This window comes from Bos javanicus, chromosome 19, assembly GCF_032452875.1.
Source record: "Bos javanicus breed banteng chromosome 19, ARS-OSU_banteng_1.0, whole genome shotgun sequence".
Lineage (NCBI taxonomy): Eukaryota > Metazoa > Chordata > Mammalia > Artiodactyla > Bovidae > Bos > Bos javanicus.
The window spans coordinates 11984251-12003767 of NC_083886.1; the positions used below are offsets into that span (position 1 = coordinate 11984251).

The 19517-nt window shown below is 40.6% G+C and overlaps 3 protein-coding genes across 7 annotated transcripts in view; 2 read left to right on the forward strand and 1 right to left on the reverse strand.

Moving 5' to 3' along the window:
* CLTC (clathrin heavy chain) overlaps positions 1–2620 on the forward strand; it is a 71298-nt gene extending 68678 nt beyond the window's left edge. The window contains exon 33 of the mRNA XM_061390188.1: positions 1175–2620. Coding sequence (XP_061246172.1) covers positions 1175–1209 — 35 coding nt within the window. The 3' untranslated portion in view covers positions 1210–2620. The remainder of the gene's footprint in view (positions 1–1174) is intronic.
* Positions 1253–10262, reverse strand: PTRH2 (peptidyl-tRNA hydrolase 2). 2 transcript variants are annotated; one of them, XM_061390206.1, is made up of 3 exons: positions 10119–10208; positions 5594–5766; positions 1253–1878 (listed from the first exon to the last, which is right to left on the reverse strand). In XM_061390206.1, exon 3 carries the CDS (start codon positions 1876–1878, stop codon positions 1339–1341), a length of 540 nt encoding a protein of 179 aa, XP_061246190.1. In that variant the 5' UTR covers positions 5594–5766; positions 10119–10208; the 3' UTR covers positions 1253–1338. The 2 variants fall into 2 exon arrangements, with proteins under 2 accessions (XP_061246190.1, XP_061246189.1); XM_061390205.1 differs by lacking the exon at positions 5594–5766 and having other exon boundaries at positions 10119–10262.
* Positions 10263–10351: 89 nt separating this feature from the next.
* Positions 10352–19517, forward strand: part of VMP1 (vacuole membrane protein 1) — a 129898-nt gene continuing 120732 nt past the window's right edge. The window contains exon 1 of one of the 4 annotated variants that reach the window (XM_061390200.1): positions 10352–10506. The gene's annotated coding sequence lies outside the window, so the exon portion shown is untranslated. The remainder of the gene's footprint in view (positions 10507–19517) is intronic. The other 3 variants (XM_061390201.1, XM_061390199.1, XM_061390202.1) reach the window with 3 other exon arrangements.

Below are 19517 nucleotides of genomic sequence, written 5' to 3' on the forward strand. Positions count from 1 at the left end.
AACTAATGCTAATCGTTGAAGTTAACCATGGTGAGTTGCAATCAATATGCGCCTGTTACCAAAATTCTCCCTGACATCAAAGTTCTTAGGAATATACTTAATTTAGAAATACTGGCAGAATCCCCCCAAAGAGAGCTTTCAAGACAAACAGCTTTTTGCAAAAAAGGAGATCAGGAAGCTATGTGACTCTTGGGAGCTGGGAACCATCATATTCTGGGCAGCTGGTAATTATTTGGATCATGTCATGCTGAATGTATAAAGATGAAAAGGGAGATAAGGTGCCCTTAAATAGCTGAATTGTCCAGTTCCTTAAGTTCTAGGTAAAGAAAATACTGGGATGTTACGATGATAAGTAATAGTCACTTCACAATTACCATAAATTTCTATGTGGGCCCATAACCACCTTCAAGGTCCATGCAAGTCATTTCACAAGTTTCAGTACCTGCAGGACAGGAGTGAACTGAAGAGATGTAGAACCACTGCTGAGAAATTTTAGCCAGCGTGGGTGAGGGAAGAAACGTGAAACACGGCACAGGTGGGTTAGGTCAGTGCTGTCAAAACCTCAACTTTGAGAAAAATCCACAAGGTTAGATTTTAAATTCATTGTGGATGGCTATACCATTATCGATAAAATATTCAAAAACAGGTACGGAAAAACAAACTGCAGTTTACATCTAAATTGGGAATACCCTAGAACCCCTGATCCTCCAAGGAGGACAGCAACATAGTCTTGGAAGAAGAGCTGCTGCTGCTGCGAAGTCGCTTCAGTCGTGTCCGACTCTGTGCGACCCCATTGATGGCAGCCCACCAGGCTCCCCGTCCCTGGGATTCTCCAGGCAAGAACACTGGAGTGGGTTGCCATTTCCTTCTCCACTGCATGAAAGTGAAAGTGAAGCCACTCAGTCGTGTCCGACTCTTAGCGACCCCGTCGACTGCAGCCCACCAGGCTCCTCCGTCCGTGGGATTCTCCAGCAAGAGTACTGGAGTGGGGTGCCATCGCCTTCTCCAGAAGAGCTAGTAACACAATGGGGCCTAATCACTCATAGGAAATGCTGTTTCCCACCTCTAATCCAATTTTATTATGATATGTGCCTCTCATCTTAAACATTTCTTGTTTCAGCACTCATCACTTGAATCACCAGGACTTATTAACCAAACTTTTTTTTTTTTTTAGCCCAAGATAACTCTCTAACCAGGCCAAGTATATGACAGAAGAACACGTGAATGGAATTTCATCTCAAGAATACTTAGCTGGGGGAAGAAATTCAGCTTTTATTGTTAGAATTTGACAGTTTCAAACACGTGTGGTGGAACCACCATCATCATACAAAATTCCACCTAGTAAAGTTTTAGGTGACCGGTGACCTTGTCAATTAGGTCTGCTGGTCCTGGTCCAATTCCTAAAACAGTTTGAGAGCCTGGTGCAATCTGAGTACGTCCTGCATCTTGAATTAAACTTACAGTCAGTCCCAGCACTTTTGCATGGGTCAATAATTCAACCAGAGTTTCTTCATCAGGAGCTTTGACCACCACTTTGGGCTGGCCACAGTATTCCCACTCTTTGAGTAACTCAGGGTTTCTCCTTTGAATTTGCTTGTAGGCAGAAACAGCAGCATGAGAGCACTGGGCAGCCACCTTCCCCTTCCCCATCTTTAAGTCATTTCGAACCACAAGAATCATTTTGTACTCCCCACTCTCTCCGAGGATACTTGCTTCCGTTTCAGTGTCAGGATTTGTCTCCCTCACTGAGCTCTTGGGGAGCATCCCAAAGCGCATTCGGAGGCCCCAGCCCAGGCACACGCCACAGGCAACTCCGGCAGCCAAGCTAAGTGCACCAGGATTAGTCAAATACTCCATAACCAGGGATCTGGAGATCATCTGAAAGGAAAAGAAAGCAGTCATTATCAAGGGAGGGAAAGTTATAGTTTATCAGATACAACACCCTGACAGTATATAAGCAGCAGTACTTTAATTCATCCAGAAAAAAGGCAATATATGTTTTGGATCTTGGGCAGGTACTGTTTCTTCTCCCCTGAGTACTAGAAAAAATTCAAGAATACAGGCAAAGCAGTTTAGATCATTTTGAATCTCAATGTGAGGAGTACATCTCTCTCAGATATAACAGCTCTGCTCCTCAGTCTTTGCTAAATCTTGTGGAGAAAGGAAATGTTCTGTTTTACCAAAATGCCTAAAGTATCTAAAAGAACCAAGAGTAACTCACTCTTTTCTGAAATATAGTGCTTATTTACTTGTGTCTTCAATAATGCAGTAGTTCTCGATGTACCAACCCCTCAGGGAAGTTCCCGGTTGTCATAGCAACGGGCCTGGAGTGAGGTGGGCTGCTGACGTCTACCGACCCTGGCACGGAAAGCTGAAAGCCTCACACAAGAATACTGGTGCCCCCTGGACATTACTGTAGGTGAAAACCCCAGTGTCAGCTTGCATGTGAAAGCAAAGTACTTTTTCCATAGTTTTAATACACACTGAATTTGCCAGTAGACAACCATCATAAAAACAAAGGAAGATGATCCTTCATCCTTTATTACTTTAGAAATTCCTATTACCCCAGCAAAGCTGTTCATGGTGTCTGAATCGTCAATAAAGTATTTACATAAGTCTACATTTGAGGCTGTTGGATTGAATATACTTCAGTGTACAGGTATAAACAGTCATCAGTTTCTTCCAGTGGAATACATGGTATCTAAGCATTTATGAAGTACATCACGTTTGTAGAACTTACAAGTGGTGGCCTTGGAATTCTACAGTGTGTAATCTGCATGGCACAGATAGCAGTCCTGAAAATTCATACTTTATCATAAATGTTTTAAAAAATCGTCATTTAAGTTAAAGTTAGGATGTTAAAATTGAAATTATACTATAGGCAAAGTGTGCAATGTTATCAAATATTTTAAAGTGACGACTGTACAGGAATGTTAAACTTTATTTATTTGGCTGTTTTGGGTTTTAGTTGCATCATGTGGGATCTTGGGTTGCTACACATGGGCTTAGTTGCCCCACAGCATGTGGGGGTCTTAGTTCCTTGACCAGGGATCAAACCCACGTCCCTTGCACTGCAAGGTCGATTCTTAACCACTGGACCACCAGGGAAATACTCATTTTTGAGACGTAATTCACACACTATAAAATTCACCTTTTTAAAGTGTACCATTCAGTGCTTTTAACATATCTGCAGTATTGTGCAACCACTGCCACTATCTAATTTCGGAACACTTTCACTGCCCCCCAAAGAGACCCCTGTAACCGCGAGCAATCACTTCCCATTTCTGCTTCCCCTAGTCTCTGGTAACCACTAATCTTTGTCTTTATGGATTTACTTATTCTGGACACTCGTAAACGTCAAACCATACAAAAGGTGGCCTTTGTTTCAGGGTTCTACCATCCAGCATATTTTCAGGGTTCATCCATGTTGTACCATGTATCACACTTCACTCCTTTTTCTCATAGTTTTGATACACACTGAATTTACCAGTAGTACAACCATCATAAAAAACAATGATCCTTCATCCTTTATTACTTAAGAAATTCCTATTACCCCAGCAAAGCTGTTCATGGTGTCTGAGTCAACAATAAAGCACTGATGTATTCAATGATGATGAATAATGTACCGTACCTACCAGCTGATTTTCTCCAGCAGTACTTAACAGCCTGAGTTTAGGTAAAAACACAGAAGGGATAACCTCATACTTCACAGAGAAAGTAGAAGCCGAAAGACTAAAACCACCTAATCACTGCCTCCAAACATATAACTAAATCTGCCGCACCGATATTCTTCCTTCATCTTCCCCTTCTATAACAGATGGCTGGATTTATCCAAGTTTGAATTCTACTAAGAGCACTGAGACACAGGGCATAAGGGAAGTTGGGGTGAGAGCAAGAATGAAATGACAGATCATGAGAAAGGTGACAGGATATCCACATGCTATTAAGAACAGGTATGATGGAAGTGAGCTGGAAAGGCAGTTGGCTGAGGCTAGAGAGAGATGTCTGGGGTTTTGAGTTTGGAAACAGAACATTAAGTGATACAAAGTCCAGAGTGTAGCTATAGGAATAGGTATGTACAGTACAGTCAAAAAGGTGTCATTAAGCACATCTGCTTTCTTAATTCTTCTATTTTTATGCCTCCTTCATCCCACAGATACTAACTGGTCTTGCTCTAGAATCTAGGGGAATAAAGGAGAAACAGTCCCTTCATGCACAGAGCTTACATCCTGGTAGTGGTTTAGAGATGACCCAATCCTAATTTTGAATTTCTTTCTTATGTTTTAAAAAAAATTTTGGCCACACCATGTGGCATGCAGGAACCTTAGTTACCCAATCAAGGATAGAAGCTGTGCCCCCTGCAGCTGAAGCGTGATGTCTTAACCACTGATTGCCAGGGAAGTCCCTCTTTCATTTTACTTTGCTGCTGCTGCTGCTAAGTCGCTTCAGTCGTGTCCGACTCTGTGCGACGCCATAGATGGCAGCCCACCAGGCTTCCCCGTCCCTGGGATTCTCCAGGCAAGAACACTGGAGTGGGTTGCCATTTCCTTCTCCAATGCGTGAAAGTGAAGTAGCTCAGTCGTGTCTGACTCTAGTGACCCCACGGACTGCAGCCTACCAGGCTCCTCCGTCCATGGGATTTTCCAGGCAAGAGTACTGGAGTGGGGTGCCATTGCCTTCTCCACATTTTACTTTAGTAAGACTTCATGTTGTCAGAACTCAAAGCTTCAGTGGTATTTTGAAGGTACTGTGTTATCTGATCCACATAACCGTAAGAGGTTAGCATTCTTTCTCTATTTGAAAATGAGGAAATGAAGGCAAAGAGAAGTTAAAAAACAAAAAACAAAAAAACACGAATGTCTGCTGGCTTCCTTTGTGCCAGACACATGCCTTGACTGGGAGTATAGTGATGAACAACACTGGCCACCGACAGTGCCTAGGTAAGTGGAGGAGAAAACAACTGCATGTCGGGAAATGTTATGGAAAGATGTTAGGGGAGTGTATAAAGTGCTTTAGCTCAGTTTAGGAGGTCAGGGAAGGCCACCTTGAGGAAATATTTAAAATGCAACAAAGCAACAAGAAGACAGAACGAGGAAAGATCATTTCAGGCAGAAAGAACACCAAGCAGAAGAGCCAGAGGAGAGAAATACGGTGTGCAAGTGCCCTGAAAGTGGTCCAGACAGCCCGAAGACGGAAAGGGAGAGCGGCAGAGAAACACACGAGAAAGAAGGGCGGGCTACAGGTTGCAGAAGGCCTCGTAAGCCACGCTTAGCAGCTTGGAATTCTAGGGATGATGAGACACTGCTGCAGGGAAATGATTTTTGTTTTCTAAAAGGTCACCTGGGACTTCAGTATAAAGACGGAATTAGAAGCTGGCAAGAATAGATACAGGGGACTGATTAGGAGATTGCTATAATGTAATAACAGTAAATTATTTAGCAGTCACTAAATATTTGCTATCTATTAGGTATTGACACTCTACATGAACTGTCTCCTTCAGTGTTCCCAACACTGAAGTCCTTTAAGTAAATATGTAATTATTATCCCCATTTTTCAGATGTGAAAATTGGCTCACAGAGAATATGTCACTCACCCGAGTTCAAAAAGCCAGTAAGGGGTAGCCTGACTCCAGAGCCTGTGTTCTTAACACTACTCTACGTTGCCTTTCCCAGTAGTCTGGATGAGATGACAGTCAGACAGGAGTGGGGACGTGGGAAAGGAAAGTGGCTGAAGCACACCTGTATAAACTGGTGATTCACTGGAAGTCTGGTGATAAAAGAAAGGGAGAAGTTTAGAACACCACCTAGATTTGAACAAATGGAGACTGGGGGTATACTCTTTATTGATGAAAAGAGCAGGTTTGAAAGTAAAGGACACTGAAAGGTTTCAGATATATTACATCAGATTTGACCAAAAGACATCCTGGTTGAGATGTCCAGGAAAAAGAAAAACATGTCATTTTAGAGGTCAGAAGATAAGCGCAGGCTAGAAACGCATGTTTAAAAGAACTTAACATATTGACTGAAGGCTGATAAGCGGATAAGGTCACTGGGTCAAGTATACGAGAGAAGAAAGGAACCCTGAGGAAACAGGTATTCAGGGATAAAAGGAGTGACAAAGAGGGTCGTAAGTGGCCAGGCCTTCAGCACCTAGTTTCAGTCCTCTTTCACGACTGTGCCCAAAATGGTGACAGGCTCTACTGACAGCACTTTATGGCTCTAGATGCCTTGGCAGACACACACACACACACAAGAATTAAAAAATAATTCTTATCAGAACCCACATATCTCATAATGCATCTATCATTTAGTTACGATATGATGCTTACAGATCAGCAGAACTTTTTATGATAATCTAACCGCCAGACTACAAATAGAACAAATAATTATATAAAAATGCATATATACAAACTTCTATGTCAAAGAATTAGAAGGATTTTCTGCACCAATTACTAGGTTGCAAAATAACCAAATATTCCACATACCAGACTCAGGTACTATCTGGAGAAAGGCAGTACATACAGAGGAGCTACTGTGTGTTGAACAGCAAGCTAAAAACCCTTTACTTCCATTATTGTTGCTAAAATAAGACAATAATACCAGCCTCTTTTTAAAGATGAGAAAAATAAAGATCAGAAAAGGTGCTTATCCACAGACACAAAACTATTAAGAGCAGTATAAAATATACTCATCCAAAAGGTCATGATGGAAAGTTTCTCATTCTCTCACCTTTGTTTAAAAACAGATCTATCAATGAGTCACCATAAACAGAAAGCAGAAAAAGTAGAAAGAACCAATTTGTTTATTGCTTCTGTCCCTAATCTTATGAAGTCCCTAATTCCAAAATGCTGAGCTTAATGGTAACATCTCTGTTCTTTTAATCTATCAGCCTGATCAGATCATCTAACCCTTGTAAAAGGTGTTTCAGGCTGTCCCCCTTTCTGCGTATCTATTATAAACATTCATCAATAAACCCAGTGCTTGAAACGGAGGTAAACATAACTATTTTCAGCCTCATCTCTGTTGTCCCAGGCAATGATGGCATCGCAAAAGGAACACTTTCTCTAAGACCCTCCTCTTGGTGCCTTCCAGTGGCCAGATTATACCCCTCTCACCAGTGCTTGTGATTCTACTGCCTCCTGAACCACGCTCCACCCGCTAACCCTGTTCCACTGGCTACTGCCCCTTGGCCTTTTCCAACCTAAAAATCCATCCTCTTGGACCCTTAAACCACTGCCTCACTTTTCCTCTTCCCTTCATCTTGAAACTTCTTCAGTTACCTGCCCGCCTTTCCCATTCGACTGAAACTGCTAAAGAATCAAGACACTATCTAGCTGCCGCTTTTTAGGCCTCATCTTGAGTTTTCTGCACCACTCACTGATAACTTTTCTTTAAACCCTCTTCCCTTGAATTCTTTAACACAACGTTCACCCTATTATCATCCTACCTTTCTGACACCTTTCCCCCATTATCTATAGTCTCTTTCTGTTTGCCGCTGAGGTATGTATTAGCCAAGCTTACACATTTCGCCCTCTTTTCAGTCTCTACCTATGTTGTCCTATATAGCAACTATTAGCCAAATGCAAGTATTTAAACTTAATTAAAACTAAATAAAAATTCAGTTTTTAAGTTACGTATGGCCACATTTCAAATGCTCAGTAGCTCAACAACTTAGAAGTAGCGAGGGAGATTCCCTGATGGTCCATGGACCACAAGCATGTAGACCCCAGACCAGCTGGACCTGAAGGCTGATGATGCAGACTCGCACTTAACCTTACCACCCACCCATCAGAAGAATGTCCATGAGCTGGTCATGCCCTCTTTGAACAATTACTATGAAACTTCTCTATCTTCCCCAAGTGGGGACACATGGTTTTGAGGGCCTGCTGTGGCCCCCCCTCCCTGGCAAAGCAATAAAGCTATTCTTTTCTACTTAAAGAGAGTCCACCTTTCAATGTAGGGGACACGGGTTTGATCCCTGGTCAGGGAACGAAGATCCCACATACAGCTAAACCATTTTTTTAAGTGGCTAAGCTCCACTCTGAGTTAGTGAGATATTGAACATTTCCATGACTGCAGAAAGTTCTATTGGATAGGGCTGGTTTATATATCCTCTTTCCATTCAGTCAATCAATATTTTCTGAGAGCCTATTGTGCACAGTTTTGGACCCTGGAGACAGAGCTCTGAACGAAACAAAATCCTGCTCTTCATGGAGCTAACATTCTAGTAGGAGGAGATACACAATAAATAAATAGTTTGTAAAATGAACAATCTCACTTATTCCTGAAACAATAGATGCTGAGAATTCCTACAGCCTCTCTTGGGCTCCACACTTGAACTTCCAGTTTCTGCTAGACTTTACCACATAGATGTCTATGAAGTGGTCTAGACTATGTCCTATATTGAACTCAATATTTTTCCTTCCCTCTCAAATTTCCTGTAATCTTTCCATATTCATTTCGTCCTAGTACATCTGCCATTATAATTAATTGTACTTATAAAGCACAAATCTGATTTGTAATTTCTCTGTAATTCCTCTGCTCAAAAATCACTGGATAAGCATCTAAGGATTAAGGAAACCGAGTCCTCCTAAAACTGAGTCCCCTTATCAAGTTTATGATTAATCTCTCTATCCAAAACTTTATTTTCTCTCTTGTCCACTGTGACCTCAATCCTGCGTAACTGACACTAATCACCCAGAGCTGATGACTAAAACTGCTGTTGTCAATACACTGTCAATATAGTAAAATTGCAGGTATCACATACAACTCAGGTTGTTTCTCCGGGGCAAGACGAGTTAACAGACCCTCATACCATGGACCACCTGGCCAGAGAAGAATGATAAACCAGAGACATCCTGATTCCTGAAACTATAATTATGAAAAAAATCACAGAGTTCAATAGAAATCAACAAAACATTGTAAAGCAATTATCCTCCAATTAAAAAAAAGTCACAGAAATGTTATAAAATGATTAGTTCCAGCCTCTTTGTTCTTCCCCTTAAAAAAAAAAAACGAGACATGAGTGATGCCTGTGGGCGTGTGCACAGGAGCCGAGCTGGGGCAAAAAGCACAAGGATCAATCTGAGTAAAGATTCCAGATACTCATGGCGAAACAGATAATGAAGACGGGCAGGGCGGAGATAGCAAAGACTCTGCTTTATAAACCCAAACAGCTAATCCTTGATCCACTGTCCACCACGAGGGGCTTTTAAATTCCATTTTTTAACATATAAGGCAACCAGTGCCTCAAGTGTCATCTTTTTAAAAGAAAAACAAAAAACAAAAAACAAAACCCTAACTAAACACCCAATTGGAGTGGATTTGAGGCTTGTCTCCCAGTCCCTTGCTTAGAGCCCTGCAATAAACGCTGTGCTTTTCTTCACCACAACCCAGTGTCAACAGACTGGTTTTCGTTACGTGTTGCACAAGTGGACTCAAGTTCGGTGGAGTGACAGTAAAATATAAATCCCTCAGCAGAAATTCAAAGAATACACAATTTGGTTTCAACCTACTTTACCCTTCTAACCTAATCTGCTACATAGTCTACTATTCAGTCACACTAAATTACCAGGTGTTTTCAAGCAGCAATCTCTCCCTGAAATACTTCTCTCCACTTAAAACACAAAAACGTCCTGGAGCAATTACACATAACATTCGCGACATTTAGTACAGTGCCTGGGGTAACATGTTCAAGGATTATAGACTTCTTTATGTTCGTGTGACACAGCGGGGCAACTTTTCCATCATATTCTTAGAAGTCTTTTCTTTCCTCGTAGCACTGGACAACTTGCTACGCTGTGGGTGTTCAATACTCAGCAGAGTGTGAGGCCTGCTCGGTATTTTCTCACACGCGGAGCGAGGGCATCGATGCTGCCCAACCGGAGCCCTTGACTGGGAACTAAAATTTTGGGTCCTTCCCCTCCCCAGCAGCTAGGTCCTTTCTTTCAAAAGACGACTGGCCAAACCGGAAGAGTGGCTCCAGGGGCTCTTGGGTGGAAGACAGTTTAGAAAGGAGATGAGAGTGGGCGGGTGATTTTTTATAGAATGAAATAGTAATAAACATTCCAACTGGAGAGTCAAGAAGAACATCCCTCTCCCTGGGAGAGACCCACCTACCTAGCGCACCTCTCCGCCGCCTCACTGGCGCCTTCGCGTTCTTCAGTTCTGGGTACCGAACACGCCGCTCTCACGCGAGTTACCTCTTCCGGGGTATCTCGACAACAAGTTCCGGATCAAGAACGGCAACGAGAACAGTCATTCTTCCTCTGGCTCCGCCCACAGGTCCCTAACCCAGACCCGAACTGAAATCCCGCGACGACCCGCTGAGGTGGCCCAAAGGAGAGGGGAACGTTTTTCTTTTGGAGGCAGTCTCCCGCGGGGGAAAACGGACCGGAAGTGACTCGAGCGAGTTCCGGTTGGCCGGAGCCCAGCAGCGGGTGTGAGAGTCGGTCGGGAGTCGCTTCCAGGATCCCGAGATCCGAGAAGCCGGAGTCAGAGAGGGTAGGTAAGCGAGCGCGGGGAACTGGGGACGGACGCCTGAGACGATCCTCAGAGCTTGACTTTTTCTGCGCCCAGACGGTGCAGATTTAGGGCACCGTGATTCGACTGCCAGCCGTGTTGTAGAGCGGTGCTGACTCTGTCTCAGTCTGACAATATCTAAATTATTTGGGACACCTCCCGGTGGTTGGCCACTGGTAAGCTGAACCCAGGCACTGAACTCCCGACCATTCCCCTCGTCGTGGTGGGCTTGGAAGCTGTCCTGAGCTTCCGTAGAATACCCAGCCCATCTTCGTCTCTGGGAGTCTAGAACCTTAGAGTAAATGAAGAAGATCTCCCTTGCTGATGACCAAGCTGTTTCTCAGGATTTGTCAGTGGGGCTCTCGTTCTCCCAACCACTAGCTCCTGCTTCTATGATCTATCCATTTCTAAACAAAATTCAGACGTGTGAATGCCTTGTAAAGTGTTGGTGGCCAAGGGAATGGGGCCTCCCTCCGTAGATCTCTGGCAGAGGATCTTCACGTTATTTCCCACTTCCATGAGGAATAGCGTTCTCTGCCTTTTCCAAATCCCTGACCGCCTGTATTTCTTTACAGTGGGGATATTTGCAATAAAACATGAAGGTTAGCTACATCTCTAGTAAACTTCCAGGAAGCCATCTGTGACCCTATGTCACACTGCTTGAGAGTTATTTGTGACCTCCAGTAAGTTTTGCACTGTTATGTTTTGTTTTCCTGAAAATTCATACCAAAAAAGCTCATAATATGTAGGCTGTGGCACTGATACCTGTCTTGACAACATAGCTCCTTTTCCTAACTTTAATGTCTTTCACCTCTCCTTTAGAGCTTGTCAAAAATTGTGTAGACAGATTGCACTGATCCTTTGAAGGAGTTTGTACAAGTATTTCTAATGTTGTAGAGAATTTAATGTTCTGACTGCTTACTCCCTGTTGTAAGCAGCCCTGATTTTAGTTGTGTATTCTTAGCATAAATGATAATAGTAAGAAACTGTTATTTACTAGGCAACATTCTGTGCATTATGGATTATGTTTTTACTGACCTTTGGAAGAGGTGGTGGGTCCCAGACATATGAGGCAAATTTATATAGGTGTGATATGACTGTACAGTAGAGATTTTTATATCATACTTCTTTGCCCATATTATTTTAAAACGGTGGAGCTTTTTTTTTCCTCTGAGGAATATATCCTACCTGATAGCATAATTTAATTCCTGTGATTCACATTCCAGAATAACCAAATTTCTGAAATAATGACTTAATGTGCCTTTTAGCAATTTAATACCTTGTAGCTAGTTTAATCAGTTTGTTTTTATTTACATATTTTTCTTCTTTTTGAGTTAGAAAATTTTTTCACAGTTGTCTGAAATCAGGCAACAAGATTTTTGAGATGTGGAATTATATAAATTAGATGTTACCATTTTTAACAGCTGGTAAATTTGCTTTTTGACTTGAAACTGCTAAACCTGGTCTTCTATTCTTTGTGTTCAGTCCAGTTATTCAGGGATTGATTATCCAGATTTTCTCACTTTCCAACTTCTTCTTGAGTTTGGCTTGAATTACCACTTTTTAGGATTACAAAGATCATTAAACTTTAAATCAGAAGGCCTACAGTGGAGTCGGGGCTCCAACACTTCTTGAGTGTAGGTTGGCAAGTTACCTAACTTTCTAAACTGACCTGAATTGTGTTGATTAAAATGCTACTTACTTCATAGGACTGTCACAATGATTGAGTGAGATAGTAAATGTGAAATCACTATATAAATGACAATGTAGTGATACTGTTATTTTACTCTGAAAGCAGGAAATATATCAGTGGGGAATACTGTTAACTTTGATCATTTCAAAATTTTATGTTTTGTATTATGAAGTATGTTTCTTCTCTGAAAATTTTATCACATACTTTACTGAGATGATCTTTGCCCTCCTTTTGAACTCAATAAAAGCTAGCCAGGAGTAGTTGAAACTGTAATCTACTGTATTAGTCACCTTAGTTAATAAGTAGGTGACTTGAAAATGAGTTTAGTTTTGCATTTGGGAGTTTAAGTTTGATCTTTTTTGGCCATCAGGTACTGTCACTTAAGAATTTACAAGAGTAGAGGAAGTTGAACTTTTGGGTGCTTACATGTAGTTAACTAAAGCCTTACGTTATTTCACTGAAACTTACTGAAAGCAATATTTAGAATGAGATGCAACCTCTGTGAACACATAGTTGGATTCTTCTTACTTAATAGAGGTGAACATTAGGGCCCAGAAACAGGCAGTAATTGGCTTGCCTGAGGTCATATGGCTTAGGTAGTGCCAGAACCTGAACTGGAAATGAGGTCCCAAGTGTTCTTTCTTTCTGCTGAGGTTGTCTCCAGGCATCTTTATTTGGTTTGGCAATATTTCCTGGCGTGCACGAAAATGGTTTCTTATGTACTAAAGGGATCTATATATGTGAATACATTTCCCGCCCCCCCCCCCTTTTTAGCTGATTTAGTCTTGTAAATTCTAGGAAAACAAAAACTATGCTTGGCAAGATTTGCAGTGGAGTGGCATAAAGATAGGAAAATTTTAGTTCTGTTCTTCAGAATAGTTACTCTTGAGTTCATGCTTCTCTACTATCGGATATCAAGGTGTCTTCTTTCTGGCAAGTGGAAAAGACAGAAGATCTTTGTAACACATGTCTCTACTTGAGTGAGTGTTCTTGTTAATGAGTAGGAGGAAGCTGTATTAATTTCTTTGCTCCTGATAAAAGAATTTCCCCAAGCTGTTTATAATTTCAGTGTAATTGTTTCATTCTGGGTAAAGAGCCACTGTAGAAGAGTTAATTTTTTGTCCTGTTAAGAATCTTTTTGCTTCCATTGATTTCACAAAACTTATTTAGTCTCTTAACTATAATTTAAAGAGTTGTCAGTATTCCAGAAATGAAAAAAATCTTTTCAGTAGGTCATTGTGGTGTTTTCTCTTATTCTTGAGGATCATTAATAAAACCTTGGTCTTTATAAAGATTTTCCTGGAAGGACTCTGTAAATAGTGTTAAGAGCCTAGGCTATGAATTTAGATGGCCTTTGTCCAAATTCTACATCTACAACTGGGTAACCCTTGGGCTAGTTACTTAACCTCTTGTCATCTCAGTTTCCTCCTAGATATTGAAGTTAGTAACTGCCTTTATTAGGGTTAACTTTACTTAATTAAAGTTAAGCGTTTAGAAAAGCACTGCCAAATATTTAACCACAGTTGTTATGTCATTGTGTGGTCTACTGAGCAGTTGCTAAGAATGTTTTTCCAACCGTCTTTGGAAAGCATATCTTTGTGTTGCTGCTTACTTGATTATTGTTACCTCATTATTAATAAAGTTTCAATAAATATCTACATGTATATATTCACATTTCATTAATATTTTACAACATATGCAGGATTCTTAACCAAATGAGTTGTTCTTGTAGGGCATTACCTCAACTTTTTTGTATTAGTAACAGTTTACATTATATGTGTGCACCATAACACAGAATTTGAGAATTGAAATTTGAGGGTTTGATGCTTAACAGTGTCTTCTTTGCATGAGAAGATCCTTTTGCAGTATCTCTTGTCATATCTGTCCATTCATCCAATCAATGAACAAACACCTTATGTCTTAAGCCTTTTACCAAATTCTGAGGAAAACAGTGGGAAACAAAAACTAATAGATACTTTAGTTGGGAACCTATAGAGAAAAAAATACAAAAATGAAAGAATAAGCACAGTGTAATAAATGTTATGAAGGACACAAGGATTAGAGAGAGAGTTAATGTGGATATGTGCTGTTTAAGACTCTAGCATGGTGCACCAAGAATATAGTGACGTGAGATGAGGTAGGAAATATTCAGGGTCCAGATTATGTAGAGGTTTATAGGCCATGGAAATGAGTTTGGATTTGATTTTTAGGGTAATTAGCAAGTCTTTCTACAGTTTCAAGGAGGAGAGAGTATGATTTATAAGCAGTTTACTCTTGCTCGTATGTGAAGGATGAATTGAAGGGGGCAAGAGTAGAAATGGAGACATTGAGTCCATTGCAGTAGTCCAAGTGAGAGATGAAAATGGCCTGGATCAGAGTGGAGGCAAAAAAGTGGAGAGCACAGTGGGTGGACACTAAATATATATGGAGTAGGACTTGGTCTTGGATGTGAGGGGTAAGGAAGAGAGAAGAGTCAGGGATGACTGTTCTTCTGGATTTAGTAACTGGGTGGATGGTTATGCCAAGTACTGGGAGAGGAAAGGTTTGGGAAGGACCAGGTTTGTTACAAGAAGGGGAATGGGGAGGGAGAAGAAAGTACATGTTCAGTTTGAGGTGATTAGGATTCATCCAAGTACTGCCATTAGGTATACAAATCTAGAGGTCAGGATGAGAAATACAAATTTCAATACAAAGGAATGCATGTAAAGAGTGATATAGTGGGTTATGAAATTGTTGGATTACAGGATGGTCACAAATTCTTTTCATCATTATATGCATACCCTTCAGCAATATGATTTTTACTTCTAGAGTCTGTTATTCCACCCCTTGTCTTTGTACTTGACTGTGTGGTTTACTCTGGGCAAAGGGACATCAGGAAGTACGACCACAAGGAGAGACTTGAAAAGCACTTGCACGTAGGGGCTGGTCTTCTCATAACATTCTGTTGAACCCGGAGCCCACCATGTGAGAAAGGGCCCAGGCTAACGTGCTGGGGTGTGGACGACCAGTTGGAGCATCCAGCTTAGACCAGCCCAGCTCAAGAGCCAAGCTAGCCCAGACCAGAACTGCCCAACCTAACTCACAGAACCATGAGAAATAGTAAATGATTTTTTTTTTTTTTTAAGTAAGTTTTGGAGCTCAGTTGTTTGCTACTGCTAAGTCACTTCAGTCGTGTCCGACTCTGTGCTACCCCATAGACGGCAGCCCACCAGGCTCCCCTGTCCCTGGGATTCTCCAGGCAAGAACACTGGAGTGGGTTGCCATTTCCTTCTCCAAGGCATGAGAGCGAAAAGTGAAAGTGAAGTTGCTCAGTCGTGTCCGACCCTCAGCGACCCCTATGGACTGCAGCCTGCCAGGCTCCTCCGTCCATGGGATTTTCCAGGCAAGAGTGCTGGAGTGGGGTGCTATTGCCTTCTCTGGCTCAGTTGTTTAAGCACCTGCAAAAGTCAGTGGATGTACAATATTGTAAATCAACTATACATCAATAAAACGTTTTTTAAGATGATAATGGATGCAAATGATACCTCACTACGATCTTGGTGTTTTTGTGTGTGCGTTTGAATTTATTTACTTATTTTGGCTGTGCTGATGCTTTTTGCTGCGCATGGGCCTTCCCTAGCTGCAGGGAGCAGAGGCTTCTCTCGTTGTGGAGCACTGGCTCTTGATGAGTGGGCTTCAGTAGCTGTGGTACGGGGGCTTAGTTGCACTGCAGCATGTGGGGTCTTCCTGGACCATGCATTAAACCCTGCATTGGCAGGCAGATTCTTAACCACTGGACCACCAGAAAAGTCCCTTGGTTTATATTTTTTGATTATCAGTAAGGTCAGGTAGATCTCTGTTATGAAATACCTCTTCATGCCTTTTGCCTGTTTCAGTTTTGTGGCGTTATTTGTCTTTTTCTTAATAATTTAAAATTCTGTGTATACTCCAGCTACTAGTTCTTTTCAGTTATATGTTCCTCTGGTTTGTTGTCTCATTAAGATACTTTGTGATGAATTTTAAGTGTAATTTCAAGTTGTCCAATTTTTCAGTCTTTTTCTTTTATGGTTAGCTCTTTTGTGTGTCTCAGGAAATCCTTCCCTACCCCAAGACAGAAAGGAATTTATGTTTTCTTCTACAAGTTTTGATTCTTGACTTTTAAATCTTCAGTCCATTTGGAATTGAATTCTGTGCATGGTTCAAAGTGGGATCCAGATTTTCTTTTCTTTTATGGATAATCAATGTGAATAGTCTCTCCTTTTCCCACTAATCTGTCTTGCCATTTCTGTCATGTAGAGTTCCAAATATACAAGAATCTTTTTGAAAATGTTTGTTTGTTTGTTTATTCATTTGTTTTTGGTTGTGCTGGCTCGTGGTTGCCGCATGGACTTTGTCTAGGTGCGATGAGAGGGGCTGCTCTTCACTGTGGCGGCTTCCCTTGTTGTGGAGCATGGGCTCTAGGCTCCTGGGCTTCAGTAGTTGCGGCTTCTGGGCCCTAGAGTGTAGGCCTGGTAGTTGTAGCGCATGGGCTTAGCTGCTCTTCTGGGAAATCTTCCCAGACCAGGATTGAACCCATGTCCCCTGCATTGACAGGCGGATTCTCATCTGCTGTACCACCAGGAAAGGCCAACAAGAATCTTTTGAGAAGCCATCTTTTCTGTTTCTTGGTCAGTGTGTCTGTCTCCATGCCTGTAAAGCACATCTTCATTATTTATTACTCTAACGTATGTATAGAAAGATAGATATAGTCTGGATATAAGAACTTTGTCTGGGTTGGGAGGATCCCCTGGAGAAGGCAATGGCAACCCACTCCACTATTCTTGCCTGGAGAATCCCATGGACGGAGGAGCCTGGTGGGCTACAGTCCACAGGGTCGCAAAGAGTCAGACATGACTGAGCGACTTCACTTTAAGAACTTTGTCAGATATATATATTGCAAGTATTTTCTCTCATTCTATAGCTGACTTTTTTTTTTTCTTTAACAGTGTGTTTCAGAGAGCAAAAGTTTTTAAACCTGATGAAGTCCAGTTTATACATTTTTTTTCTTATGGTTCCTGCTTTTTAAATCCTAAGAAATATCTATCTACCCCAAGACTGCCAAAATTTTTTCTGGTTTTTTTTTTTTTTAAGAAGCTTTATAGTTTTAGTTCCTATGTTTAGATCTATGATCCATTTCAAATCAGTTGATCATATGGAAATAAGGGTCAATGTTCTTTTCTTTTATAAGACTATTCAGTTGAGTGGATATTCCTTTCAACATTAAATTGCCTTGTACTTTTGTTGAAAATTAATTGACCCTATGTGTGTGGGTCTGTTTCTGTGTTCTCTACTCTGTTCTATTAATTTATGCCTGTCCTTTTGCCACAGCCACACTGTCATGAATACTGTAGCTTTATAGTAAAGCAAGTCTTAAAATCAGTTAGCACAAGTCTTCCACTTCTGTTGTTTATCCAAATTGTTTAGCTAGTCTAAATTCTGTGCTCTTCTATATAATTTTGAATCCATTTGTCACTTTGGATTTTTTTAAAAGCCTGCTTCAGTTTTTGTTTGAGATTGCCGTTAAAGCTATACATCAGCTTGAGGAAAATTGACATAGTAACAATATTGAGTCTTCCTAATGGTGAGCATGGTACATGTTTTCCCATTTATTTAGATCCTCCATGATTTCTTTTTAAAACCTTTTTAGAATAGGTCTTGTGCATATTTTGTCAAACTTACCTCTAAGTATTTCAGATGCTATTGTATGTGCACTTTTTAAAATTTAACTTTGTTTATTCCAAGTATATAATATTGATTTTGACCTTCTCCTGACTTTGCTAACATTTATTAATTCCAGTGGTTTTGAGCATTTTTCACTTTTCTCTTATTTTGACCCAAGTTATTTAGAATTATGTGCATTAGCTGCTAAATATGTTCAAATCTTATATTTTTGTTGCTAAAGTTTGACATAATTTCTAGGTTGAGAATGTGGCCTATGATGCCCGTTGTTTAGAATTTTTTGTGACTTATTTCTTAGCTTAATAATCATAAGTGGTTTATGAAAAAAATCTGTATTTTCTAATTGTCATATGCTGAATCTTGTACATATTCCCCCTCATATTTTATTTCTTAATTTTGTGGTTAATATCTTCTATTTTAACCAACATTACTGAATGTTTTGTTCTTGTTTTTTTGTTCATTTGAAATATCAGTAATTAATAGTTGTTTTGAAATTTCCCAATATAATGTTGGATTTATTCATATCTTTGTGTATCTTTAACCTATTTTTATGTTATAAATTTTGGTGCTATATTCTTTTAGGTGAATTCAAATCTAGAATTGTTATATCTTCTTGATGAGTTGAACCTATTATCATTATGTTCTCTTTCCCTAATAATGACTTTTGCCATTTGTCTTATTTTCAACCTTTCTTTATCTTACTTTTAAAACCATGGAATTTTAAAAAATGTAATTGGCAGGGACTTCCCTGATGGTCCTCTTTCCACTGCAGGGGGTGAAGGTTCGATCCCTGGTTGGGGAACTAAGATCCCACATGCCTCGAAGCGTGGCCAAAAAAAAAAATTGCAGTATGTTTTTCAAGTGATGAGTTTAATCTGTTCATGTTTATTCTGATTATTTACATATTGGACTATTTGGACTTGTTGCTATCAAGTATTGTTTTGATGCTCCTCAACTTTAGAACACTTTAATCTTTTCTGATTTATATACCATTGCCCAAATTTCACAGTCTGTTTATAAATCACAAATTTTAGAACTATCTGGATTAAAGCCTTCATTTTGATATAAATAATCTGAAGCATGTACCCTTGTCATTTGAAGTCAAGTGACTTGACTTTTCATATTAATGACTTGTATAGAGCAGCTTATGTTCCTCAGGTATTTAGGGGCAATAAAATAGTGAGGTCTGTTAAGCAATCTGAATGTGAAGTTTTGTCAGAGAAATATACAAACAGTAACAACCTACAAATGAGTCAGTTTGAATAATGAGAAGCAATAGAGCTTAGTGTTCTCCATGGGGAACATTTATAAATGCTGCTGCTGCTAAGTCGCTTCAGTTGTGTCCGACTCTGTGAGACCCCACAGACGGCAGCCCACCAGGCTCCCCCGTCCCTGGGATTCTCAAGGCAAGAACACTGGAGTGGGTTGCCATTTCCTTCTCCAATGCATGAGAGTGAAAAATGAAAGTGAAGTCGCTCAGTCGTGTCCGACTCCTAGCGACCCCATGGACTGTAGCCCACCAGGCTCCTCCATCCATGGGATTTTCCAGGCAAGAGTACCGGAGTGGGGTACCATTGCCCTCTCCATTATAAATGCTGGGACAAGCT